The sequence below is a fragment of the Microtus oregoni genome, unplaced genomic scaffold (genome assembly GCF_018167655.1).
Source record: "Microtus oregoni isolate MIOR12 unplaced genomic scaffold, Mior012 000014F_ref0000157, whole genome shotgun sequence".
NCBI lineage: Eukaryota > Metazoa > Chordata > Mammalia > Rodentia > Cricetidae > Microtus > Microtus oregoni.
Genome location: NW_024543073.1, coordinates 15,417,575 through 15,445,187, shown reverse-complemented (window position 1 = coordinate 15,445,187; position 27,613 = coordinate 15,417,575). Strand labels below are relative to the sequence as shown.

The 27,613-nt window shown below is 38.0% G+C and overlaps 1 protein-coding gene across 2 annotated transcripts in view; it reads right to left on the bottom strand.

Annotated features, from left to right (window-relative positions):
- Positions 1-27,613, bottom strand: part of Bdp1 (B double prime 1, subunit of RNA polymerase III transcription initiation factor IIIB) — a 93,264-nt gene that overhangs the window by 54,496 nt on the left and 11,155 nt on the right. For both annotated transcript variants that reach the window (XM_041663344.1, XM_041663345.1), the window contains exons 5-14: positions 27,117-27,248; positions 24,999-25,132; positions 21,474-21,568; positions 20,088-20,142; positions 14,291-14,428; positions 12,852-13,136; positions 9,937-10,078; positions 8,939-9,088; positions 5,598-5,757; positions 1,754-1,845 (exon numbers count right to left, since the gene is read on the bottom strand). In XM_041663344.1, the coding sequence (XP_041519278.1) occupies positions 1,754-1,845; positions 5,598-5,757; positions 8,939-9,088; positions 9,937-10,078; positions 12,852-13,136; positions 14,291-14,428; positions 20,088-20,142; positions 21,474-21,568; positions 24,999-25,132; positions 27,117-27,248 (1,383 nt within the window). The remainder of the gene's footprint in view (positions 1-1,753; positions 1,846-5,597; positions 5,758-8,938; positions 9,089-9,936; positions 10,079-12,851; positions 13,137-14,290; positions 14,429-20,087; positions 20,143-21,473; positions 21,569-24,998; positions 25,133-27,116; positions 27,249-27,613) is intronic.

The window sequence follows — 27,613 nt, the reverse complement described above, 5'->3', positions numbered from 1 at the left end:
ATGATTACAATGAAGTCACAAAGTTGTTTGGCTATATAAATAAGTAAATCATGTTAAATAGGAAGCATTTTTCAAGTATCCACAAGAACATTTTATAAGATAATCACTACACATCTACACTCTACTCTTTCAAACAGACAATTCTGGACCCTCATGAAAATACCACCTCAGCACCCTCCCAAGAGACAAATCTGCCTCTGGCAAGATGCCTTCCCCATCACTGATGTTTAACTAAAATCCCTCCAAAAATGTAGCTGCACAGCAGAACTTCCTGTGACAGCCGATGGAAGAAAACCATATGCTATCCCCACCCTTCTCCGGACAGTCCACATAAAATATAAAACATATCCCCAGTCAAATCCTGTGCATAAAATTGGAAAAAAACCTACAGCCAAGCACTTTTTAAAGTGTTACAAAACACATTAGAAGGGGGCTGGAGAGATGGCTCAGTGGTTAAGAGCATTGCCTGCTCTTCCAAAGGTCCTGAGTTCAATTCCCAGCAACCACATGGTGGCTCACAACCATCTGTAATGAGATCTGGTGCCCTCTTCTAGCCTGCAGGCAGGCACACAGACAGAATATTGTATACATAATAAATAAATAAATAAATAAATAAATAAATATAAAAAAAAAACCCATTACAAGAAACAGATGAACACCCTGAGTGAGACCCTGATAAACAGCTTAGCAAAACGTTCTTTGGTAAACAGTGTTGTTTGATAATTATCAAAGACACAGAAAGAAAGTGAATCCTCTAAAAAATAGGTGACGCAGAAGAATCAAGAGTAATGTTATCCTGTGCTTCATTTCCCATTGGAATATCCATTAGTGTTGCCTAAGTTATGTCTTTAAAAAAATAAAATAAAAATCTCATTTTAAAAATGGAAAAACCTATATCTACCCAATATGTGACACTATTGTTTCTCTCTCAGGACATCAATGAATATATATAACGTCAGGGAATCAGTGCCAATTTATAGAACAGCATCCCATTGAATAGCCCAGAATCTACTGCTTACAACCATACTTGGAGCTAGCCAGTCTTATACCCATATCAAGATAAATATTCCTTTAGAAATCACTTCCTACAAATACAACCATTCACAAACATATCTTAATCATTTATTTATCTGATAAGACTTCTTAGAAAATATTAGTAAATTGAAGGACGCACAAAACTGCTAACTCAATAGATTCATATGCTCATTTAAAAATTTTATATCAGATGGTGGTGGTGAATACCTTTAATCTCAGCACTCAAAAGGCAGATCTCTAAGTTCAAGAGACCAACCTGGTCTACAGAGTAAGTTCCAGGACAGCTATGCAGAGACACCCTGCCTCAAAATAAATAAATAAATAAAGCTCTAAGATTTTTATTTACTTTCTTTTGAGATGGTTCTCCTGTCCCACAGGAGAACTTCAAAATCACCTGAGAAGAGGATAATCTTGAACGTCCAATTCCCTCACCCACACCTGCAGCGCTGGCATCACAAGCACATGCCACACCGCACCTGGTTTATGTGAGGCTCCTGAGTGAATGAGACTTCACACATTTGAATCAGATACGACCCTAGGCCTACCCGTACCATCATTTCTATCTCTAACACCAAACACACCGCGTGTTAGCAAAATTTCTTGCTACTATTTATAATGAAAACAGATTTAAAGTATCCTCATTGACAATTCAAACTTTATTAAAAAGAAAACTAACAATCGCAACCACTCCTGAAGGTCATTTCTTCCCAGTACTTACTCAGACACAGTTTCAGCACCTAGGTTCTCTCTTTCTGTATTCTCTGTCCCAAAATTTTCAGGTACATTCAATCTCTCTTTTTCCACATGATTCTATAAATATAATTTTTTACACTAAAGTTACTTACAATAAAATATTCCACTGAATGAGAATTAAAACTAAAAATTCTAAATACAGAGCAGATCAAAGTATTATAAAACACACAATCATACAATCTTTTTTGTTTGTTTATTAGCTTGTTTTTTTCAAGACAGGGTTTCTCTGTGTAACTTTGGAGCCTGTCCTGAAACTCACTCCGTAGACCAGGCTGGCCTTAAACTCAGATCCGCCTCTCTCTGCCTCCTGCGTGCTAGGATTGCAGGCGTTTGCTACCACTGCTCAGCTAAAACTCACAATCTTATACATGGTTAGAAGGACCTTGCCAATATGAACAGTCTTTAAAATGTCCATATTCACTGACTACTAATATAATTTTAAGTCCTAAGTTATTAAAATATTTTAAATGCCATATTCTGCAGCCTTTGAGAGATATGAAGAATGCCTATCTGAAATATATCTCTATATGTCTAGAAAATCTAACTAGCATGACTACAAGCTTTACTATTATCGATGATTATCCATTAGTAACCTCTATTTCCTATTATACATTACATTTTAAATGAATTACACAATCACAATACCTTAATCAAGCTCAGAAATACATATACATATAACAAAATTGACCTTAAATCTCTATCAATAAAGCAAAATCTATACTAATGCAAATTATTCATACCTATATCATATCCCCCTTTAAATGTAAAAGAACATTTATAAACCATATTTGGGAACATGGGCGCAGTTTTTTGTCTCCAAACTGCTTCCTGCTGAATGGGGGCGTCGTTAATTAGGTCTTTCATCTCATAACCTGTGTGCTAGTTTCATCTCAGTTGGCAGTTGAGCGAAGCAATTTTCTGAAGATGCTCACAACAACCCTTCAGGAGGGCATGGTCCATCATACCATATCGGGATAAATGCAATCCACAAGGTAAACTGTATTTTAAGGAAGTAACTGAAGAGTCAGGAATGGCAGCATTTGCCTTTAACCCCAACACATGGAAGGCAGAGGTAGGCAAATCTCTATGGGTTGAGTCCAGCCGGGAGTTTCAGGAAAACCAAAGCTATACACTAAGACCTTGTCTCCAAAAATAAAAAAAAAAAGGAAAAGAATTGAGGGGTCCAAAGGAAAGGAAAAGATGCTTGCCACCAATTCTTACAGCATAATTGCATAATTTTAATCTCTAAGACCCACATAATGGAAAAAGAAAACCACTCCTTGGCAAGTTATCCTCTGATTCCAGGCCCACTGCACCTCCACACAATATGTAATTATTTTAAAATTTAACAAGAGTAATTGAAAAACATGTAAGCACTAAAATGTTCACCACAATATTATGTAAAATGGCCTACATCGCTAACATAAGTTTTCCAAAAATAAATCAATATTTAAATAAATGCAATTATACTATATTGCTAAAGTATTATTTTAAAATGTTTTCTAAATGTGTTTAAATGACACTGAAAAATTTACAAAATTTTAAATACCAAAGGATAAAAAAATGAATAAAACCTGAAAGGTAAAGAATGTGGTTCACTGGGGAATTCCTCGCCTCACAGTCTATAGCTTTTGCCCTGGTGGTTATCCTGACAGCAAGGGAAGGAAAACAAACTTAGAGAGAAAAATGTGAAAAGACTGACTGCATACAGATAATAAAATTACAACTTTTGTTTGGTTCTTAAATTAATCTGTATTTCCAAAATTTCTACATAAAATCTGGGCTAGCGTGATGGCTCAGTGGTCAAGGAACTTGCACCAAACCTAATGATCTGAGTTTAATCTCCCAAAATGGCACAAAGTAGAGAAAATCAAGTCTGCAAGTTGTTCTCTGACTTCCGTGTGTGTGTGTGTGAGTGTGTGTGTGTGTGTGTGTGTGTGTGTGTTGTGGCATGTGCATGCCACCCTCCTCCACAAATAATCAACTAGATATTGTTTTGAAAAGCTTCAATTGTACTAGATTATGATTTAACAATAAAAGGGTTAGAGCACTGGAGACATAGTTTGTGTGCAAGGCCTCGGGCTTTTGTCACAGATGCCAAAGAAAGCCATCTAATAAGAAAGGGACTTCCCCAGAGGCAGGAGGAAGGGCAGCGGCAGAGCACTTACCAGCACTTGAGACTCTGAGTCCTGTATGCAAAACAGTTCAAATAAATCAATGAGGGAGGAAACCTAAAGAGCAGCTTAAAAGTGATTGAGGACACACTCAAAACAATTTTAAGAGTGTAACTCCCAGAAATATGAATAAATAGGATCTATGTTCGAAAGATTTACTTTATTATTTATCTATGTCTACTTGTGTGCCTATGTATGAGTGTATGCAGGTGTCTAGGGAGGCCAGAAAAAGAAGTCAGATGCTCTTGGAGCTGCGATTACAGAAGGCTGTGAGTTATCTGATATGAGGACTAGGAATGGAATTCAGGTCCAATCAAAGAGCAGCATGACCTCTTAACTGCTGAGCCATCTACCCTGCCTAGGGTCATTTAGTCAATGCAAATCATAACATAGGGACTTTCTTTTAACAATGCATACTAACAGGCAGAGGCAGGCGGATCTCTGGGAGTTCGAGGCCAGCCTGGTCTACAAGAGCTAGTTCCGGGACAGGCACCAAAGCTACAGAGAAACCCTGTCTTGGAAAAAAAAAAAAAAAATTTTTTTTTTGAATACTCTGAAAAATAATCACAACACTAACAGAAAAATTTTTTCCATTAGAAAGCCCTATTTGTCACTCATGGTGGCACATCATCCCCTTTAATTCCAATACCAGGAGGCAGAGGCAGGGGGATATTTGCAAGTTCCAGGCCAGCCTGGTCTACGTAATGATTTACAGGCCAACCAGGACTACACAATGAGATCTGACTTGAAAACAACAAAACCCTACTTACAAAATTATTTTATTTATTAATCTGAAAAACAAAACCAAATAGCCCTGGGGCCAGAGAGATGACTCAGTAAGAAGGGTGCTTATGGGACTGGAGAGATGGCTCAGCAGTTAAGAGCAATGACTGCACTGCTCTTCAGAGGACCTGAGTTCAGTTCCCAGCACCCACATGCCAATTCAAACTGTAACTCCAGTTCCAGAAGCTCTGACAGCCTCACACAAGCATATATACAGACAAAACGCCAATGCACATAAAATAAATAAATTGTAAAAAAAAAAAAAAAAAAAAAAAAGAAGGGTATTTATAATCCCAGTGATGGGAAGGTGAAACCTAACAGAAACCTAGAATTCACTGTCCAGTCATTCTGGCTTAACTGGAAAGCCTCAGACTGAAAAGAAACCTTAGCTGAAGAAGCAAAGTAGAAAGCTACTGAGAACCAACACTGAAACTGACCCTTGGACCTCTACACACATGCACATATATGTACCCACAGATGTGATTGCAACACAAATATGAAATCAAACATACAAGAAATATTTTGAATAAACATTTTATACAATTTAAAAAGTGAGCTGGGGGATGTCGGTGAGTGGTAGAATGTTTGTTTGCCTAGCATGACCAAGGTCTAGGTTCATTCCTAATTGCATGCGCGAGCACACATCAAATTTATCATTGAGATTTTTTCAATTGTTATAGTCCACTTGCTGAAGTAAACACATGAAAAAGACTAATAAACACAAATCTAATTTTAAGTTATTGTGTTTTCCTATCAGTTACAAGTTTGAAATTACAAGCTAAATATTTTATTTGTAATTACTTAGAAAATATGTTTATAGCTTTCTTTTCCATAAATTCTCTTAGGCCGCACCTTTACAGCTGAAGTTTCTGAAGGTGAGATTTTGCTCCTTTCATCTTGTGTATCTTGAGAAACAACTGACTTCTTCCCAACTGCCCTGGACAGATTAGGTTTAGGTCTCTGCAGTCGACTTCTGGATTTTGGTTTAACATTTTCTGCTTGTTCAGTCTCTCTAAAAAAAAAAAAAAAAAAAAAAAAAAAAAGATGTTATTTGAATTGCAACCAACATGTAGTCAAGATCAAATAAAACTCTAAAAAATTGGAAAATTCAAAGAGCTCCTTAAAGCCCTGACGCTGAGAGACTTACTCTATCAGATATTAAAAACATATCAATATCAGTAATTAAGATTTAAAGTGGTACCAAAAGAACATGTAAATGAAACACAACAGAAAATAATTCCAAAGCAGATTTGATTTTAGACCATACTAAAGATCATCTCCCAAAATAGAAAAGTTGAAATGTGTAACACAGGATACTTAAAAAATAAATGTTATGCTATGTTTGAGGGTGCATGCCTTTAAACCCAGCACTAAAGAGGAAGAGGCAGGTGGATCTCTCTAAGTTTGAGGCCAGCCTAAAATACACAGCAAGTGCCAAGAAAGCTAAGACTACATAGCAAGACCCTGTTTCGCCGGGCGGTGGTGGCGCACGCCTTTAATCCCAGCACTCGGGAGGCAGAGGCAGGCGGATCTCTGTGAGTTCGAGACCAGCCTGGTCTACAAGAGCTAGTTCCAGGACAGGAACTAGCCACAGAGAAACCCTGTCTCGAAAAACAAAAAAAACAAAACAAAAAAAAAAAAAGACCCTGTTTCAAAAAAAAAAAAAAGCAAAAAAATAAATAAACATTACACAAAACAAACTTCTAGTGGGAAAACTGATTAACAAAACAGAGAGAGTTCCATCCATTGCACTATGCTGATAATATATTCCAAGTGGATCAGACATTAAAATGAAGGCAGAAAGAACAAAAGAAAGTTAACCTTAGAAACTTTAATTTAGATTGAGTAAATCTAAGATTTCATAAAAAGTAGGAAAAAATTAGAAAACAGATACCATAAAAATAAAAACCTGGAGGCTAAAGAGATGGTTCAGTAGATTAAGGAATTTGCCATCAAGACTCTGACCCCTGGAGGAGAGCACCATCTCCTCAAGTTGTCCTCTGACCTTTCCATGTGTTCCATGGCGCGCGCACACACACACATATTCTTTAAGCAAACACTTCCATTTTTAAACCTTCAATGAAAAACATACTTGCAAACTGGCATAAAAGTGAAAGCAAAGATTGTAAGTATTTGTAAAAACAACCTATAAGGCCATGAGTGGAGAACAAACCACACAAACTAGAGAACATTCAAATGATGAAACACTATAAAGCTATAAAAATAAAAGATATGTTTTATATAAAAGTATGGGGGAGGATCCTGCAAAACATTATGTATGAGTATGTCACATTTAGGTTTGCTTCAGCATACACTTAAAGTCCCTGTAAGAACACTACTCATTCTTTAGAAGGAAGACAGGGTGGAGGAGACTTTGCTTCTTAATGCTTAACCAAAAAAATACAGTTTACTCCAAAAATTAATTTTAAAATTTTGATTCTCAATATGGTGTGCTCCATTAAAAATCAGCATTCATGAGTTGAACAGATTTTGTTCCTTTTTCTTCTTTTCGTGTGTATGTGATGTACATGTGTGCTCATGTTCATGTGTGGATGTGGGTGGCTGTGCAGGCCTGTAATGGCTGTTCTTGGTTATGAACTTGACTACACCTGGAACAAACTAAAATCCAAAGGACTGAGCACACTTGTGAGTAACTTTTTTCTTAATTAGTAATTTGAAGTGGGTAGACACATTTCTATCCTGAGTCTTTGAGGTACAGAGACACACCTTTAATCCAGATCTTTAGAGATGGGAGGAGCCACCTTTAATCTGGGCCATACCTTTTCGCATCAGCCCATATAAAGGACATGGAAGAAGGAAGCGCTTTGTTCTTTGCCTGCTTGCTCTCACTGGCAAGTTCATTCTTTCACTGGCTTTGGAGACTACTTCTTCAGGATTCCAGCACACAGTGAAGACCAGCTGAGACATCCATCCTCATGGACTGAACAACTACTGAATTCTAGGACCTTCCATTGGTAGGCAGCCATTGTTGTACTAGCTGGACTACAACCTGTAAGCCAATCTAATAAATTCCCCTTCTATGTATATCAGTATCTCTCTGTGTGTATGCACGTGTTTGTATATACATGTGTGTACATACACGCAAACATATGGTGTAGGAGGTTCTTCTGTGTTGCTTTCATTGGTCAATGAATAAAGAAGTTGCTTTGGGCCTGATAGGGCAAAACTTAGGTAGGCGGAGAAAGACAGAACTGAACGCTAGGAAGAAGGGCAGAGTGAGAGTGCCTTGGATCTTCTTCCTAAGACTGACGCCAGTTAGAATCTTGCCGGTAAACCAAAGTCACGTGGCGATACACAGATTAATAAAAATGGGTTAAATTAAGATGTAAGAATTAGCCAATAAGAAACTAGAGCTAATGGGCCAGGCAATGTTTTAATTAATACAGTTTCTGTGTGGTTATTTCGGGTATAAGCTAGCTGGGCAGCCGGCACAAACAAGTGGTCTGCTCCCACCAACATACATACATACATATTCATTTTATAGGTACTGTTCCTCTACAGAACCCTGACTAATACAAGACCCAAGACTGACCTTGGGAATCTTCCTCAATTACTCATTCCCCGAGTCTTTGAGGTAAGATCTCTTAAATCAAACCCAGTGCTTGCTAATTATATGTAGGCTGCCAGACCCACCATTTCCATTCTATAATAAAACAGAATCCCAAGAGAAAGAAACAGAAAGTGAAATCTTTTGATGACATGTGATTGAGAGACTGCAGTAAAATCACCTGTTAAATGATCGACATATGAAGAGTCCCTTCTACTCTCTAAATGTTATTTAAGATCTTTATCAAGAGGATAGAGAAATGCCTCAGCAGTTAAGAGCTCCTGGATTTGGTTCCCAGCACTACATAGGATGGCTCACAACTGCCTTTAACTCCAGATCCAAGAGGATCTGGAGCACATACAAATGCATAAATCCACGTACATATATGCATATGTCTGTCTGTCTGTCTATCTATCTACTATCTATATGTCTAATTTAAAAAAAAAAAATATCTACCTTTAAAAACAAAGTTTATTAGAGACTGGAGATACAACTCAGCCTTTCAGTCTTAGAAGATATGCCCATTCCATGCAATGCCCTAGGTTTAATCCCAAAATCAAAAAAGAAAATGTTTAATAGTTTTAGAACATGCCTAAGAAGAAACCCAACTGTATAAAATACTTACAGTGGTCTATTCTCTAGGTCAACGCTTCTTTCTTCTGTTCCAGCATTATTTACTTCACAGGAGGCAGCACCCGCAACTTCTGACAAAGGCAAATCTGCAGCATTTGACTCTGAGGACTCACTTGCTAGCGGCATGATATCTTGTTGATTACTAAGGAAGGGAAAATGTATCAGGAGGAACATACTACTAGAAATAAATTTTCATACCACTAAAGGACACAAACATGCTTGCTGATATGGTGTGAAACCTCTTGCCATCATTCTTGTGTTTTTGAACCTGGGTTTTTTATTGACCTAAAGCTCACCAATTAGCCTAGGAAGGCTGGTGAGCAAGCCCAAGCATCTCATCTCTTCCTCCTACATACTGGGATATCAGTGTGTAATACTACACCTGGCTTTGATATGGGTGTTGGGAATTAAACGTTAACATCATGGTGGTCTATGATGTAATCCCAGCACCTGGGAGGCTATGATAGGAGGACTTGTTTGTTTGTGTACTTATTTGTTTTGGAGGCAGAATCTACTAGTAGAACCTGCTAGGTATATCCCAAACTAACCTTGAACTTATGATATTCCTGCCTCAGCCTCCTCAGTACTGGGATTTTATGAATGCACCAGCACACCAAGCTTGAAGATAATACACAATGATTAAGAGTACACACTGCTCCTTGACAGGACTTACGCTCAGTTCTTAGTACCTATACCAGGTAGTCACAATCACCTATAATTCTAGTTCCAGGGGAATTCAATGCCTCTGTGGGCACCTATACTCATGTGCACATATCCACACAGACATACACATGCAAACATAATTAATAATAAAGAGAAATCTTTTTAAAAAGCTAATAAAAATACAATAATCTGAGTTATATTCAAGTTTAACAAAAAGGTTCAAAAATAAATACAGTAAAACAAACAGGAAAAGAAGTGCAAAACCACAATGACAACTGGAGACTCCATAGAAGATGCAGATAAAGCCAGTAAAGAGGCAGAAAATACCATGTGGAGGGGCTGGAGCCAGTTCTCAGCTCCACCTTTTCACTGGAGGGTGAGAATGACTCTGCAATGTCGTCTACGCGCTGGGGGAAAGAAGGTGTCTGTTCCTCATTGCATTTGCCTTCATTTTCCTCAGGACTTGTATCTAGGAATATAAAACACATGTTCTTCCAAAAAGTAGTAAAGATAGCAATATTGTAAAGCATAAGGAATTTATATGCAACAACTTGTCTTTTCCTACAAAATATTAATCCGCTTAACATTCAAGATTTAGGGGTTTTTCCTGAACATTGTGTTTTGTTATTTAAGCCTCAGCCTTTAATAACTAAGCCATCTCTCTAGCGCTTTTACCCTTTAAACTTTATTACATTTACTATTATCATTTGTGTGCATATGTATGCGTGTGCATGAGTGCCCACATGTTTCACCACACACATATGGAGTTCAGAAGACAACTCCGTGCAGCTAGTGCTCTCCTTTCACCTTTGAGGGTTTGGGGGATTGAATCCAAGTTGTCAGGATTGCAGGCAAGTGCTGAGTCATGTCAGGCACACAAAAGGACACAAAATAAATGTGTAATAAAAAGCACTAATATTTACCCTATGATAAAGAACCACCTTAATTCCAACATCATAAATGACGCATCAATATTTTAGATGGTAAAAGACTAGAACTATAAAGCTATTCTTCTTTACATTGTAAAACATGTCTTTTTCTTTTGGTTGAGACAGGGGCTAATGTAACAGACTGGCATCAAACTAGGTAGCCAAGGATAATTTTGAACTTCTGAATCTACTTATCTACCTACTCTACCACCTAAGTGGTGAGATTACAGGCACTGGCCAGTTTACCCAGTTTTCTTTTATTATATAATCTCTGTTTAAAAAAATAATTTCCATTTTTTAATTCATTTACTTGGTGTGTGTGTGTGTTACCACAGTGCCCATGTGGACATCAGAAAACAACTAACAGGAGTTGGTTTTCTTCTTTGTGGATCCCTGGGATCAAACTTAAGTACCTTTACCCACTGAGCTATCTCACAAGCCTCTACATGTAATATTCTTATAATGGTAAACAACAAGAGTATAATATTCTAATGCTTATAAATCAGATAACTGTGGGCTGGGCATGATGGCACACGCCTTTAATCCCAGCATTTGGGAGGCAGAGGCAGGCAGATCTCTGAGTTCGAGGCCAGTCTGGTCTACAGAGTGAGTTCCAGGACAGCCATGGCTACATAGAGAACCTCTGTCTCAGACAACAACAAACACCAGACAGCCATAAGCAGGACATGAGAGCAAATACACGCAATCCCTGCTCTTAGACTGGCGAAGCAAGAGCTCAAGATCATCCTTGGCTTCAAAGCAAGTTCTAGTCCAGCCTGGGCTACATCAGACCCTATCTCAAAAGAAAAAAAAGAAAGGAAAAGAAAACTTTTATTACTTCAACTACCAGAACTATGACTTCCTCTCTGCTAGCTAGCTCTCATTGTGCTGATGGTGTTATACAAGCTACTGAAGGAAAAAGTCATTAACTGCCTTACCACTTAGGAACACTACAAGCAACTGCAACTCAACGGACAGGAGATGTCCACTGGTGCAACAGTGGCACAAATGCTAGAAGTAACAACTGCTTCTTGATTAGGTTTCTAGCCAGAGCCACAGGAGGAACCTCTGCTTGAGCAAGAAAGCCCGGACCAGAAACCATGATGTCCTAAGCCATAGGGAATATCCTACTGCTTTGCTAAATGGGCACAGTATCAACTGCTTTCTAAACAGTTGTCTTCACAGCTAAGGATTAGAGAAGCTTCTTTTTGTAGTTAACATAGTCATTACAAAGACTCAGAAATGGTCAAACTGCAGAAAGTGACTGTTGAGTGTTCAGTCTCAAACGAACAACTAAACCAACCAGCCACCCTAACCCGTGAACTTGGGAAACATCACAGAGGTCATAGAAAGTCTGTAAGAACCAGAGGTTGAGGAGAACTTCTGAAAATCAGTCTTTTGGACGTGACAGAAGTACTTCACTTATGAACTCATAACAAATATATCTACAAACACAAGATCAAGCCAGTCAACAGTCCAGCATGGCTCAGGGAAGGACACAAGCGCCTATCCTCAGCTGAGGTGCTCCTGGCAGGTGATGGCTACTGGGGAAGGGATAGTCGGTTTTGTAAGGGGTGTGGCCTCTGGTTAGGTTAGGTATGGATGACCCCACTCCCGTGCACATATGAGCAACACTGATGGGACTCAGTGGGTTGTTTTGTTTGGTTCTTTAAAAAGAACATGAAGCTGGAAAATACATTGGGGAGGGTCTAGAAGGGGACTAAGGAAGCAGGCAGAAGGGGTTCCTAAATAGTAAAGCCAGTAACTTGCGGGTGCTAGCACATGCTCTACTACTGAGCAGTACCTCCAAACTTACTATTTCACTTTAAGTATTCTTAAAGCAAACTCTTAAGAAGGCCCCAGTTTCCTCTTAAGTTTTGGTTTTTGTCTTCCAGCAACACTTAAATTACAGTATGCTTGCATTCTAAGAATACAAGAAAAAAATGGAAATTCTACTAGCTCTTTTTACAGACTCACAGAGGTATTCCATGAAGGCAAATCATAAAAATCTGAGATTCGTTACAGATATATGATCACCAATGACTGTTAATGGGAACACAAGGGAAATAATTCAACTTCTGAACAATCTGGGGAAAATTCTTCCTGCTTCACTTTTTTTGTTTTGTTTTCTACAGCTGTTTTTTTTCTCTTTAACTAAAATTAAGATGGCAAGATGTAACATAGTACTGGGCAGACAACCACTAACAAACATTAGGAATTGCTGTTATCCACAACAGTAGCATCGGTCATATACATTACTGTACACGCCCCTTCTAATAAAACCAAGGATCTTAGAATGTGTTTGAAACTTACTCTTGTGTATTTCTGCTTCAGGAGAGCTTGACTGAACGAGGACATTTCCTACAAGATTTGTTGCTTCCTGCTTATTAGCTTCATTTTGCTTCTTCCTCCTTCTCCTTTTCTCTTGATTTTGATCTTGCTCTAACATGGTTTGTTCTAAATCCTGTCCTGATGAAGTTGGTGGTTCCTCTTCAGCAACTGTCTGAGTATCCTTCTGAGATCTTTCTGGATCTGAACTGTTACTATTTACAGATTCATCTGGATCATCATTCACTTCCTCACTAGTTACCTTTTTTGCTAAAAACAAGAGAAATTGTTATAAACACATGAAATATGTATAGAAAACTTATTGAAAGGGAAGATGATAAATACTCAAAAGTATATTCTGTCTGTCATGTCCTTTTTGTGAAAACTGAAGACAGACTTAAAGAGGAGAAGAGATCAGCTCTAACATTCGCACTGTAAGCTCACGCAGGTACAGGCTAGGGTGGCTCAGTAGTAAAGCACATCCTACTTAGCATATACACAGCCGTGGGTTCAATGCCCAGCACTGCCGCCCCCAACAAAAAAAAGATACATACATGCCAATTACCAATAAAAGTAAGTTTATATGTAGAAATGTGATGGGATTCAAAGTATATTACGATATAAAAACTTCAAGTGGCAGAAATATTTACATATTTATGAGATTACATTTTCATTTTTTTAAATTATTTAATTAATTTTAAAGTTATTCCTAAGAATGCTAAAGAATTTGCTCTGAACATCAGGTAGAACAAACAGTTCTAGAATTGTAACTTTTGTATCATTTTGATTGCTTAAGACAAGGTCTGATGCATTCCAGGTTGCTTCCAACTGTACGATATAACTGAAAGTAGGCATGAACTTATGTCCCCTGCCTGAACCAAGGATCTTTTTAATCATTTTTGTGGTACTGGGGATCAAATCCAGGCAGTTTTCTGCATTCCTGGCAAGTACTAAACTACATCCCCAGACTGAAACATTGTTTTTCCTTTTAAATATATGTGTGCACACACAGTATGTGGGTATCTAGAGAGTCTACAAGATGGCATCAAATGCCATAGAGTTGCAATCAAATGCAATTGTAAGTCACACCAACACAAGTGCTGGGAACCAAAGACCAGCCCAATTTAAAAAAGCAACAAAGCATTCTTAACCTCTGCGTCATCTCTCCAGCTCATATCAGGCCTCTCAAAAAAGCACAAATTCATGCACACACACACACACACACACACACACTATACAGGTAATACACAAACAGAAACAAATCATTAAAAGGGAGCTGTTATTTGCCCCAGATAACTGGCAAAGCAATGATACTAATACTTTCCTCCAACTATGCACTATGATGGTGTCAACTACCTGAATAACATCACAATTCATAATGGCAATACTGTAAATTCACCACTAGATGAAACTCCAAACAATACCTTGCACGTTTTTCCGTGGTTTGGAAGACTTTTCCTTTGAACTCTGACATTTAGTAGATTTTTTTCTTTTTTCTTCTTCAGCAAGAACTTTCTGAAGCAAATGAGCAAAAAAATCCAAGTCAAAGGGGCGTTTTTCCTCTGTTTAAAGAAAGGGGGAAAGTTTAGAGTTTTTATTTAAAAAAAAAAAAAGAAGAAGAGCTCTCTAGTTTTCAAAGTAGGACAATATCCAAAGCAAAGGATGGATAAACAAATATGGCACTGTTAGTAATAAAACAAAAAAGTAACTTAACAAGTATGGGCTAAATGTATAAGAGCTTGGTGACGTAGCACTTATAGAATACACAAGACCTTGGATTCAAGTCCCAATCCAAAAAAATAAATTAAATTATTAGGTTGGTGCAAAAGGAACTGCTGTTTTAGACCATGAGTTTTATGTCATTATAAATAGGTTCAAATACATTTTTCTTACCAAAATAAAAACCGTTCCAATCAATATATTCTTGCCAATTAAAAGTAAGGTGTTTTGTTTTAGTCACTGTAAAGTCCATCCCTGGGATTCAATGACTCTTGGAAAGCACTTTCTGCCTCTTTCTGGTGTAAAACATTTTACTTGTAAAAAACTGTTGAGATGCTTGGAGAAGTCACAGTCAACAGGCAAGGGGCCAGGTGAACATAGCAGATAAAGAAAAACTTTGTGGCCTAAGCCAGGTGTGGTGGCACACATCTTTGATTTCAAAGGCAGGCATCTCTGTGAGGTCAAGGCCAGCCTGGTCTATATCAAGCTCTACATCAATCAGGGTTTACAGTGAGACCCTGACTCAAAACCACAACTATGTAACCTAATTTGTTCAAGTTCCAATTTGTGAAGAATTAGTTGTGTGATATAAGGTTGGGCATTGTGGAAAATCAGGCCCTTTCTTTTGACCAATGTTGGCTTCTCAGGTGTAATAATTTCATTAGATTTCAGAAAGCAATGGCTCAGACTGTTAAGAGACCACCAGTCAGTAATCATGACCCCATCCCTTTTTGTGGGCAGTTCAAATTTGGTTTTGAGAAATGTTTTGAAGTTTCTTCTCAGCCCAAGCACTGCTGGGTACTGCTGTCTTACACTATCCACTTTTCATTGCACATCACAACCCAATACAGAAACGAGACAACTTTGTGTGTAGAATCAGGACAATAATTCAAAATGGCTTTTTATTCGAGCTTTTTCATGTTTCGAATTTACTTCCAATGCAAAATGACCAGTGAATGGTCCACACTGAGTTCTACAGCAACCTGTGAGTTATAAAAGGAGCAGATTCAACAACTGCTCAGTTTGCTACATTCCACACCTTCAAGGCTCCCCTCTTCTTTGCAAACCTTCTTGAACCATTATTCTAACAATACATGTAACAGTTCCTCCTGGACCAAATGCATTGTTATTGTTGCAAACTTTCTTCATATATATGACTCATTTTGAACTCAAATAAGAAAATACTTGAGAGGCAAAAGAGCTGGCTCAGCAGTTAAGAGCACTGGCTGCTTGTGCTGGCTAGTTTTACATGAACTTGACATAAGGTAGAGTCATCCAAAAAGGAGGGAGACTCAACTAAGAAAATGCCTCCAAAAGATCAGGCTGTAGGTAAGCCTATATTCTTAATTAATGACTGATGTAGGAGGGTCCAGCCCATGGTGGGGAGTGCTATCCTTGGGCTGGTGGTGCTGGGTTCTGTAAGAAAGCACGCTGAGCAAGTCATGAAGAACCAGCCAGTAAGCAACTCTCCTCCATGCCTTCTGCATCAGCTCCTGCCTCTAGAGTTCCTGTTCTGACTTCCTTCTATGATGAACAGTGATGTGGAGCCAAATAAACTCTTTCCTCCCAAGTACTTTTCGTCATGGTGTTTCACCACAGCAATAGTAACCCTAAGACACTGCTCTTCGAGGGTTCAATTACAAGTACCCACAGGATAGTTCACAACCATGCGATTCCAATTCCAAAGAATCTGACGCCCACTTCTGTCCTTTGTAGGTACTGCACCCATGGGCTGCAAAGATGTGCATTCAGACATATAAAAAAATAACCTAAAAAAAAATGTAAAGGACTATCTGGAATTTGCTTTTTGTCTATGATTTCCTTAATATAAATAGGTAATAAGTCAGTAGTACAAGATCCTAAGGTGAGAAGTGTGCATTAATAATGCATAATAACTATATTTAAGAATGTAAGCATATAAAATAATAATTTTAACAATGCAAGAACCAAAATTACTTTTGTACCAACCTAATAAAAGGATTTATACAAGCAATAAAATGGGTGAATCTCAAAAATAAAAGTAAAAGAAACCAACACCAAGCATTATTATTGCATGATCCAATTAGATGATCTAAAACATGCTAAACTAGCCCATGATAATTTAAATGGAAACAGCAGTGTCCTTGGGCTACAAAGCTTGACAGGAAAGCAAACAAATGGTCTTCTTAGTTTATGAAAATATTCTACACATAATTTAGGACGCTGGTTAATAGGGTATATTCTTTGTTAAAATTTCAAATTACACTTTGAACTACCATATCAATTATTTTAAATGGCAAAGATAAGGCCAAGAGATAATTCAGTGGTACAGAACATGAATTAGCTGGTACAAGAGCCTGGGTTTAGCCGGGCGGTGGTGGCTCACGCCTTTAATCCCAGCACTTGGGAGGCAGAGGCAGGCAGATCTCTGTGAGTTCGAGGCCATCCTGGTCTACAAGAGCTAGTTCCAGGACAGGCACCAAAGCTACAGAGAAATCCTGCCTCGAAAAACCCAAAAACAAAACCTGGGTTTAATTTTCAGCCCCCAAACATATATGAAGATAACTAAGATATCCTCTAAGAGCCTATGATTACAACGCCTTCTTTCCATTACAACCACTTCACTATGTATTCTTCCAAGCCATCAGTAAAATAAAACAGTCCAATGAAGTCAGAAATACTTCCATTGTCAACTGTATAATAGAGAAAGAACAATCAGTAAAAAAAAAAAAAAAAAAAACAAGGAATGAATCTACAAAGGAATGCTTCCTTAAACTTTACATCTAATCTCTGGTGATATACAGAAAGATCAGTAAATGAGTCAGTAAAAGGAACACACTAAAATACTGTTTTAATTTAATTTAACTAAAATAATTTGTTCTAATTCTCCACAACAAAGAACCAGCACCCCAGGAATCCAGAAAGAATCTTTAGGCGGTTCTAAAGGACTTAAAATATATGACCCGTCCTAAACAAAAACAAACCATCCACAAAGGGAGTGGAAGAGATGGCTCAGAGGATGCAGGGTCAGTCCTCAGCACAGCACCATATGGTGAGTCACAACCATCCATAACTCCAGTGCTGAATGATCAAGTGCCCCCTCTGACCTCCAGGGACACCATATACACATGTGGTCAACACACATCTGTGTTTATGTGTCATACACATAAAATAAATCTTTAAAAAACCCACAGGAGTTTTTTTTTTAATTTTTAATTTCCTATTACAAAGGATAAAAATCACAAAAAAAAACAAAACTATAGAATCTATAAATTATTTTCTAATAATTTATTAAGCCCAGTGGAAAGTTTCTCCATTTTTAAAATGGAAGTTTCTCTATTCACAATATTCCAGATCTTACAGGAGCCATTCCTGGAAACGCTTTCAACTGAAGACAGAACACTGGGTATCAGCCCCACTCGTCAACCATGGGTGTCTCTCATGAATTCACGAGCTACACAGTGAATACTCTCTAAATCACATATGAATTATTTTCCCTAACATCAGCCTTATGGCTAACTTTAATTAAATTTCATTTTGAGCAGGGCATGGTGGTACACACCTTTAATTCCAGAACTGAGGAGGCAGAGGCAGATGAATCTCTGAATCTGAAGCCAGGAGCCTAGCCTACATACTTAGTTCTAGGCAATCCAGGGCTATACAGAGACAGGGTGGAGGTAGGAGCTGTGTTTTGAAGCTGAAGAAATGGTTTGGCAATTAAGAGTACTTCCTGCCCTTGGAAAGGGATAGGCTGAGTTACCAAAAACCACATGGCAGCTCACAACCACCTGCTGACGTCAGTTCCGAGGAATCCAACACCCTCTTCTATCCTCTGTGGACACCAAGCACACACATGACACACATACATACATTTATGCAAGCACTCAACGCATACACACAAAATAAAATAAATAAATCTCCTTTAAAAAAAAAATTGGGTAGGCACAGTGATGTATACCTTTAATTCCAGAACTTGAGGGACAGAAGCAAGTGGATCTCTGTGAGTTTGAGTCTAGTCTAGTCTATGCAGAGTTTTCCTGGACAGCCAAGGCTAAACAGTGAGGCCCTGTCTCGTTTTACTTTCTTTTTTTTTTAATTGTTCTTTTTTTTCGCTACATATTTTTTTCTGTTTCCCCATCTCTTTTTTAAATTTTATTTAGAATTAAATTTGGCAACACAGGTAATTTCATAGCTAAATTAACACTAACACATTAATTATGAAATGTTGATATTTGTTCATGACAAGTATGTACCTTCTAAAACAAAAAATTACTTCAAACATAAATTTGGTTTTATTTATAGATCTCTTGTACTCTTTCTGTAGACTTACAAAAAGAAAAATGATAATAATTTTAATGAAGGTATTAGAAACTGGCTGGTTCCTACTCTCCTCTAAATCAGATCTAAATTTAAATGCTACCCATTCTTAAAGCACTTCATTGAGACTCAATAAGCATCAAGACCCAATTCTTTTTCTTCCAAGAACTCAATCAGTACTTGAAACTTGCATAACAATATCCCCCACCTATTTAAATTCAGGGCTCTCCAATCAGATTTCTCATCTGCCTTATTTGACAACACATCTTCAAGAGCACCCAGAACACAGCAGGTAGTCAATGCTGTTGACTCAACGACTGGCTGACAACAGAGTCCACTATCGCAATCTATTTTCCGTGAACTATCTCTTGAACATAATTCCTTCCCAATAAAAAACCACTCAGGGGCCAGTAGAGGGCTCAGTTTATAAAAGCACTTACTGCCAAGCCTGACACCCTAAGTGTAGCGCAGAAGCACAGGATGGAAGGAAAAGACCAACTCCTACACCTTCTCCTCTGATAAGTGTTTGTGCACATCCATGCACATATGCACAGAACAGAAATTTGAAAAAGCCAATTTTTATTATCAATTACTGTATAAATTCATGGACTTAACACTGTTTGCTGCCAGGCAATGAATGGTAGCACCCGCCTTTAATCCCAGTACTCACTCAGAAGGCAGAGGCAGGAGGATCTCCATGATTTTGAAGCAAGCCTGGTCTACAAAGTGAGCTCCAGGATAGCCAGAGCTACACAGAGAAACCCTGTCTAAAAAAACAAACAAACAAAGAACAACTGAGGCACAGTGGTGCACACCTGTAACTCCAGCACTTGGAGGCTGAGGCAAAAGGATTAAAAGTTCCAGACTAAGTAGGGCAGTGGTGGTACATGCCCTTAATCTCAGCACTTGGAAGGCAGAGGCAGGCGGATCTCAGTGATTTGAGGCCAGCCTAGTCTACAAAGTGAGCTTTAGGACAGCCAGGGCACAGAGAAACCCTGTCTCAAAAAACAAAAACAAAACAAAAGTTCCCGACTGGCCTGGAATATATACAAGACTTTATCTTAAAAAAACAAAAAATGAAAAGCTTTCATCCTTAGTCTTATGCCAATACAAGGACAAGTCTAAAATACTAGAGCCAAAGACAAAGAATTGATCATTATCAACCACTACAAACAATACTCTGTGAAGGAATTCTTTAATACTTACGGAAGGCTTTGTCTATTCTCCATCCATTTGTTTTTTCTTCACGTTTAAATTTATTCTGTTAACAACAAAAAGATCTATGGTAATGTTCTGCCATTAAACAAGGATTAATTAGTGAGCAATAATATGAAATTCTACAAAGCACAGTATTCTGTATTAAATGGTATATTATTGCCAATAGGCTAAGTTACTTAAAGCTTTAGTTTCTTAAAAATGAGAATAGACAGCTACAAAGATGGCCCAATGGGAAAGGGCACTGGCTGCCCTTCCAAGGACATGGGTTCAATATCTAGCAGCCACATGGAGGTTCATGACATCTCTAACTACAGTTCAAAGAATTAATGCCCTCTTCTTGCCTCCTCAAATATCGTACACATGTGATGTGTGGGCAGACATGGACAAACAGATGGACACACAGACATGGACACACATTCCAAATAAATTTTTTGTAATGAGGATGAAAGATTCACACAAATTTTCCTCATCCTATCTTTATTATCAATAGCAGAAATAAACAATGAAAGCCAGATTTACAGCATATAGAAAGTAGTCATGGGCCAAGCTTGACAGCTTTAGTTCAACATCAAGAACTGATAGAAAGGTAGAAGAGAAGCAACTCCCACTGAGTAATCCTATTACTTGTATATATTCATTGGGTATGAGTGGCCCTATACACATACATATTCATACACACAGACATGTAAACATGCTAGATTGTAAGAATAAAAGTTGACTAAGCCAAGCAATCGTGGTGCACGATTTTAGTGCCAGCACTCAGGAGGCAGAGGCAGGTGAACTTCTGAGATTCGGGCCAGCCTAAACTACAGAGTGAGTTCTAGGACAGCCAAGGCTACACAGAGAAACTTAAAAAGTCAGAAAAAAAAATAAAAACAAAAACTAACAAAAAAAATTTGACTCTCACACTAAACAGATAAAATGTATAGTCAATTAAGCTAACACTAACTTAATCCATTGTTATTATTTCAGAGTGTTTTAAGTGTAATAGAGGGAAGTCTATTTACACTGTAAATCCAAATCCTGCCTGGGTGAGTCCGGATCAAGTCAAAGGTTATTAGGCAGGGCAGGGCACTACCAGGAAATCTGGTCCTGATAAATGGAGTTCAAACTGGCTCATATCCCACCAGGTTTGAGGCAGAGTCCAGGCCTAGAATCTTACACCACACACTTCAGGAGTCCTAGAACTCACGGTGTGTGTGTGTGTGTGTGTGATTCTTGTAAGATTTCTCAATCTCTCTCTCTCATGCATGCATGTGCGCGCACACACACAAAACATAATAGAAATAAATGAGCATGAATTAAGTTAAAAGAAAAATATCTTAGTAATTTTTTGACCCTATCTAACCAATAAATGTTATAGGTATACTTTACCTTAATTTCTATCCTTGCTCTGTGAGGAAAAAGTTGTCCAATCATAGAAAAGTCAGTTCCTACCATACTGATAGCCAAAAAGAACATATCTGTTTCTGTAAAAACAAAAGATTAACTGAAAATTAATTTTCTGTTCAGACAAAATGACGTAAGAATATTAGTTAAAAATAAGTTAGACAATATTTAACTTTATTGAAAAGAACATCAAAGAATTTTAAACACCCTAATACATTTTTTGGGGAAAAATCTCCATAGGTAAGTGTGATGATACATTCCATAATTCCAGAACTCAGGGGGTTATGGTAACAAGGACTCCTGCTCTGTACCCAAAAGAGACAACTTTGAAAATGAAGTAGATGACCCACCCAGTAGACAACTAAAAAGTTCATCCTCCCACTCCAAAGTGTCCCGAAAAGCTTGAGGATTGATCACATGTACTTGCTGGAACAAAAAGAGGGCCACCCAACCAGGTATTAAGCCAAACTTGAGACAAAGAGGTCTCTGAAAATAGACTCTCTGAATTCAAGCAGTTGCTAGCCAGAAACGAAGGGCCAGTGCTGGCAGAGCTGCCACAGCTCCACAGCACACTGAAAAGAGTAACTAACCAATACCTGATTGGTCTTAAGGCCCTATCCAAAAGATGGAATCCATCTCTAACACTGATTTAGTGACCAAGAACCTGAGTCTAGATAATCCAGGGACCTAGGGCAAAATCAAATAATATGGTCTAAAAGAAAAAAAAAAAACAAAAACAAAGTAGTGATAAAATGTCTCCTAATGATGCAATACTCATAAATCATTTCCTTGCTCAGCCAGCCATCATCAGAGAAGCTTTCTCCTGCAACAGATGAGAACAAACATAGAGAGCCACAGCAAGATATTACTCACAGAGTGAGAAACCTGGAACACTCAGCCCTAAATGGGATGTTTCCATCAAATCCCTTCCCTCAGAGCTCAGAGAACTCCATGAAAGAGGAGGCAGAATCTAAGAGCCAGAGCATATGTAGGACACCAAGAAATCGAGGCCCTCTAAATCAACACGAGGAAAGCTCTGATGAACTCAGATGCTGAAGAGGCATGAAGAGGGTCTGCATGGTGCTACACTTACACTATGGCTTCCAGCTTAGTGTTCCTATGGGATTCCTGAGCACACGAACGAGTGGGTTTCTGACTGTTGTGCCCTCTTTGGGCTCTTTTCCATCTGGTTGTCTGTCTTGCACAAGTTTAATGTGGCTGTTTTCGTTTTATCTTTATATTTTGTTATATTTTTTAAAAAATGAATGAATGAATATAAACCTAGCCAGCAGGGCACAGGCAAACAATAGAACTGTCATTCATATCTGGGAGAGGGAAAACCAGTTTTCTCAATGGAATGACAGTAGTTTATCAACCACTCCAGGTTAGAACTCATGTTCAGTTACTGACCAACAAATAACAGATCCCACAGATTTGTGTGTGTGCATGTGCATTTTTATTTGGTTACAGTTTGGTGGGTTTTTGGTGTTTTTTGTTTGGGCTTTTTTTTTCCCCTTTTTGGGTGACATTGTATTTTGCTTTCAAGGTTTTGGGCATTTTGTTGTTGTATGGACTTTTTTCACTTATTTTTTGAGAAAGAACTTAAAGTTGGATGGGTAGGAAGATCTGGATGAACTGTGGGAAAAGGAAGAATATGATCAAATATATTTAAATTGAGAAATTGTTTTAAATAAGAATTAAAAAACAAAAATACTAAATATAGTATATCCTGAATCTTATTGCTATCAAACAACTGCATATAATATAAAGAAGTATTTTGGAATATTAGATATCCATAAGCCAATAAAACTTAGAAATTATTATTATCAAAGCTATGGTAAAATAATACTTTTTATAGACAATTGGTAAAAGTATAAATTGTTGGGGCTTCTGTGTTTGGCCACCTACAAGAAATAAAATACTCAATGACTGGCAAAAAAAAAAAAAGAAAAAGAAAAAAGAAAAGCAGGGGGCTGGAGAGATGGCTCACAGGTTAAGAATGCTGACTGTTCTTCCAGAGGACCTGAGTTCAATTCCCAGCAACCACATGGTGGCTCACAGATCTGATGCCCTCTTCTGGCATGTAGGCAGACATGGAAACTAATAAACAAATAAATAAATCTTTAAGAAAGGAAGGAAGGAAGGAAGGAAGGAAAAAGCACTTAGAAAAATACTAACTAGACTGAAGGGGCTGTGGTGTTTTCTAACATGTTGAGGAGAGGGAGGAAGTGAGGAAAACGTGACAAGCCAGACAGAAGGTATCTGAAAAAAACAAAACAAAACAAAAAAAAAAAACGCCACAGAATTGATAAGTCAGAAGGGAAGTACAGAATCTTACTTTTTGTCCTATATTCTGCCATGCTTAAAAAGTTTTCCGCAAACTATATTCTAAAAAGCAGTAAGTACCATCATGAAACATATATTAAGTACATTTTGTTGCTGTTGTATGGTTTTTTTGTTTGTTTATTTGAGGTAAAAATCTTTGGGGGGAGGGTCAAGACAGGTTTCTCTGTGTAGCTCTGACTGTCCTGGAACTCACTATGTAGACCAGACTGGCCTCGATTTCACAGAGATCCACCTGCCTCTGCCTCCCGAGTGCTGGGATTAAAGGGGTGAGCCAGCATCACCAAGAGAGGTAAGATTCTTTATATAGGCCAGACTGGTCTCAAATTAATGATTGTCTGGCCTAAGAGTCCTTGATGCTTACATTCTAGGTCAGTAACTTCACTGCAGGGGACCAGCTGTAGAAATGCAAGGTGACCATGTTTTCAAGGAGGACATGATGATTAGAAACATTGGAAGCAGAATGCTCTACGGGTACACATCGTGCTTACACAGAAATACTGTCAATTAGTCACTTAAATGTTGTTTCTCTGTAGAATTTGAAAAAGCTTAAGAACCCAGGAAAATGGATTCTTAGAATGCTAATTCTTAGAATGATTTCCAGGGTAAAGAAAGACAGTAGGGGAAAAAGGGAGGGGAACCAATAAAATTAAATGGATAAAAGACAAAATGTCAGTTGACATTTTATTTACAAGTCTGATTTAATTAGAAAACATAAAATAGAGCCAGGAGGTGGGGGTGCATGTCTTTTGTTTTGTTTTGTTTTGTTTTTTTGTTTTTTTTGTTTTTTTTCGAGACAGGGTTTCTCTGTGGTTTTGGAGCCTGTCCTGGAACTAGCTCTTGTAGACCAGGCTGGTCTCGAACTCCCAGAGATCCGCCTGCCTCTGCCTCCCGAGTGCTGGGATTAAAGGCGTGCGCCACCACCGCCCGGCAGGGGGTGCATGTCTTTAATCCCAGCACTTTGGAAGCAGAGGCAGGCAGACCTCAATGAACTGGAGGTCAACCTGGTCTACAAAGTGAATTCCAATACAGCCAGAGCTGTTACACAGAGAAACCCTGTCTCAGAGAGAGAGAGAAACAAACAAACAAACAAAAAAAGATAACATAAAATAGTTCACTTCATTAAAAAAAAAAATCAGCATACAACTTTTAATGAGAATTAGTTACCTTCATTTGACCATGGTTTTGAATAATAGTTTTTCCTGAAGCTGGAATATGTGGTTGTTGAGCCACGCTCAAATATAGGATCATTTTCCTCAACAACACAGGGACCTTTTGTTCTCAAAACTTCTACAGTTAAACTGAAAGAAAGACATTTTCAAAGAGTCACACTAAAAACAAGCATGAAAAAGAACAGATGATGAGATTTAACTGGCTGTATTTTAAAACTTATCATATCGGTAATATCAAAAATATAAAACATAATTTGAAAAAAAATTATATTTAAATTCAAAATACAAACTTTCTGAACATTATTCCTAAGCAGCAGACATAAATGCCAACCTGTTTTCATTACAGTGTTTCAAAATAACTTGGACTACCTAAGAAACAACACTTCTATTGCCTTTTTTGTTTTTCTGTCTCTCTGTCTGTTTGACCAGGCTTTATTTAGTCCAGGCTAGAGGACTCGCTGTGTGGCTGGGGATAGCTTAAAATTCCTGTTCATCTATCTCAACTCATGAGACTGCAGGCATGTGTCACCACAACTGGGTTTGTTTTGTTAGTTTCTATATGGCCCCTGGGCTAATATTTCTTTAATGGTTAATGACATGTAAAATCACCATCAACTATAAAAACTTATTATCAGTATTACATCTATGATTATTATAATCGAATTTAAATGTCATGTACATTTTTACTAACTAAACTTTCAAAACCTTTCATTTCTCTTTTTTAACTCATCCCTTATAAAATATACACTTTAGAGCTGGAGAGATATGCAGTTAAGAATTGCTTGATGCTTCTAATGACTTATTGTTATACCATGTATATGCTGTATACTGTTATACTGTAGATCAGTGCAACCCTCAGTCTCATCTGAGAGACTGATTTGTGCAGTAGATGATGATTAACAGAGACCCACAAGGCCAAAGTGCAGTGAATATAAGAGACTACAAAATCTAAGTCCTAACACATACTCCTCCCAAGGCTCAAGAATCACTATGGGAAGGGAGGGTGAAAAAACTTTAAGAGGCAGGATAACTACAAAGAGACAGCTTCTGGACACACAGCAAGGTAGCAGCTACACATATGAACTCACAGTGACTGTAACAGAATGCACAGAACCTTTACAACCCCGAACTAGAAGAAATTCCAGCATGGACAGGGGAGTTGAGCACAAAATCCCACCCCTACCTGTGCACCAAATAGCAACTGATAGCTATTGGTAAAAGAGAGATACTTTTCTCTAAGAATAATAAAGTTGACCTAATAAAGCTGACCATGCTCTAGTGGAATACCATACATTCAAGAATATTTGAGTAGCACTCACTGGTCTTGAAGGGTTTATTTTTTTTAAAAAAAAGGGGGGTCACAAAGGAAGAAAGTGGATCTGGAAATATGATCAAAACATGATGCACAAAACTGGAAACTCTCAAAGAATTAAAAAACAAGATGTGTATGCTTTTGTGTGTGTGTGTGCATTTTTAACAAAAAAAGTGCTTGCTGCTCTTCCAGAGGATTCAAATTCAGCTCCCAGCACCCACATCAGAAAGCTTACAACCACACATAACTCAATTTTCAAGGAATTGTCCATTACAACCATACACCCAAATACAAAATTAGTGTGAGGTATAGTGGCACTCAACTTTAATCCTAGCACTCAGGAGCAGAGAAAGGTGAATACCTGTAAAGTTAGGGACCAACCTGGACTACAAAGTGAGTTCCAGGCCAGCCAGGGCTACACAGTGACACCCTGTCTCAAAAATATCAACAAAGTGAAACTACTACATTTGATAAAACCTAAATACCAACTTCATAACTAAGTCAATCCTAGAAATCCACCCTCAGTGGACAATAGCACACAGCTGGCTCAGCAGCCGGACTGGATTAGCAGCAAGAGGAGAAGTAAAAGGCTGACAGAAAATAGGAGAGCGATACCATCTCGTGCAAAACATACTAAAATTACATATTAATTTAGTTTGATTTCCTTTTTACACTATTTATGATATGAATATATACGGGGGTTTATAAAGTTATACTGACAGATTCAGAAACAGAACCTCTCCTCAACAATGTGATATGTTCTCTGCCATCATCTCCCCCCTCCCCATCTCTTTAACTCACCTTTCTTCATCTAAAATAATAGAACCATCTTCTGCCACTTTTACTCGAGGAACCAGCAGTGGCCCATCATCCGCCTTCTCTTCCACATCTCCATTATCATCAGCATCTTGAGTGCTCTGATTGTCTTGCCTACTGAATGTAAACAGTCATTAACTTAGCATTTCCTGAGAAGTCTGAATTCAAAACAAGTTATTAATGAGCAATAACTCAGATATTTCAAACTTTCCCTATAAGTTAACTTTTCAGATAACCTGCCAGGCATGGTGGTACACAATGTAATCTTGGCACTAAGAAGGCCGACACAAAAGGACCAAAAGTTCTAGGTCAATATGGAGTTTACATTAAGAACCTGACTAAAATAAACAGATGGACAGATGGATAAATACACAGAGAAGGGAGAAGTTATAAGATTTTCTTTCAAATTTTGTTTGGTAGCTTTTGTTTGTTTGCTTTCAGACAGGGTTTCACTGTGCAGCACTAGTTGTCCCGGAACTCAC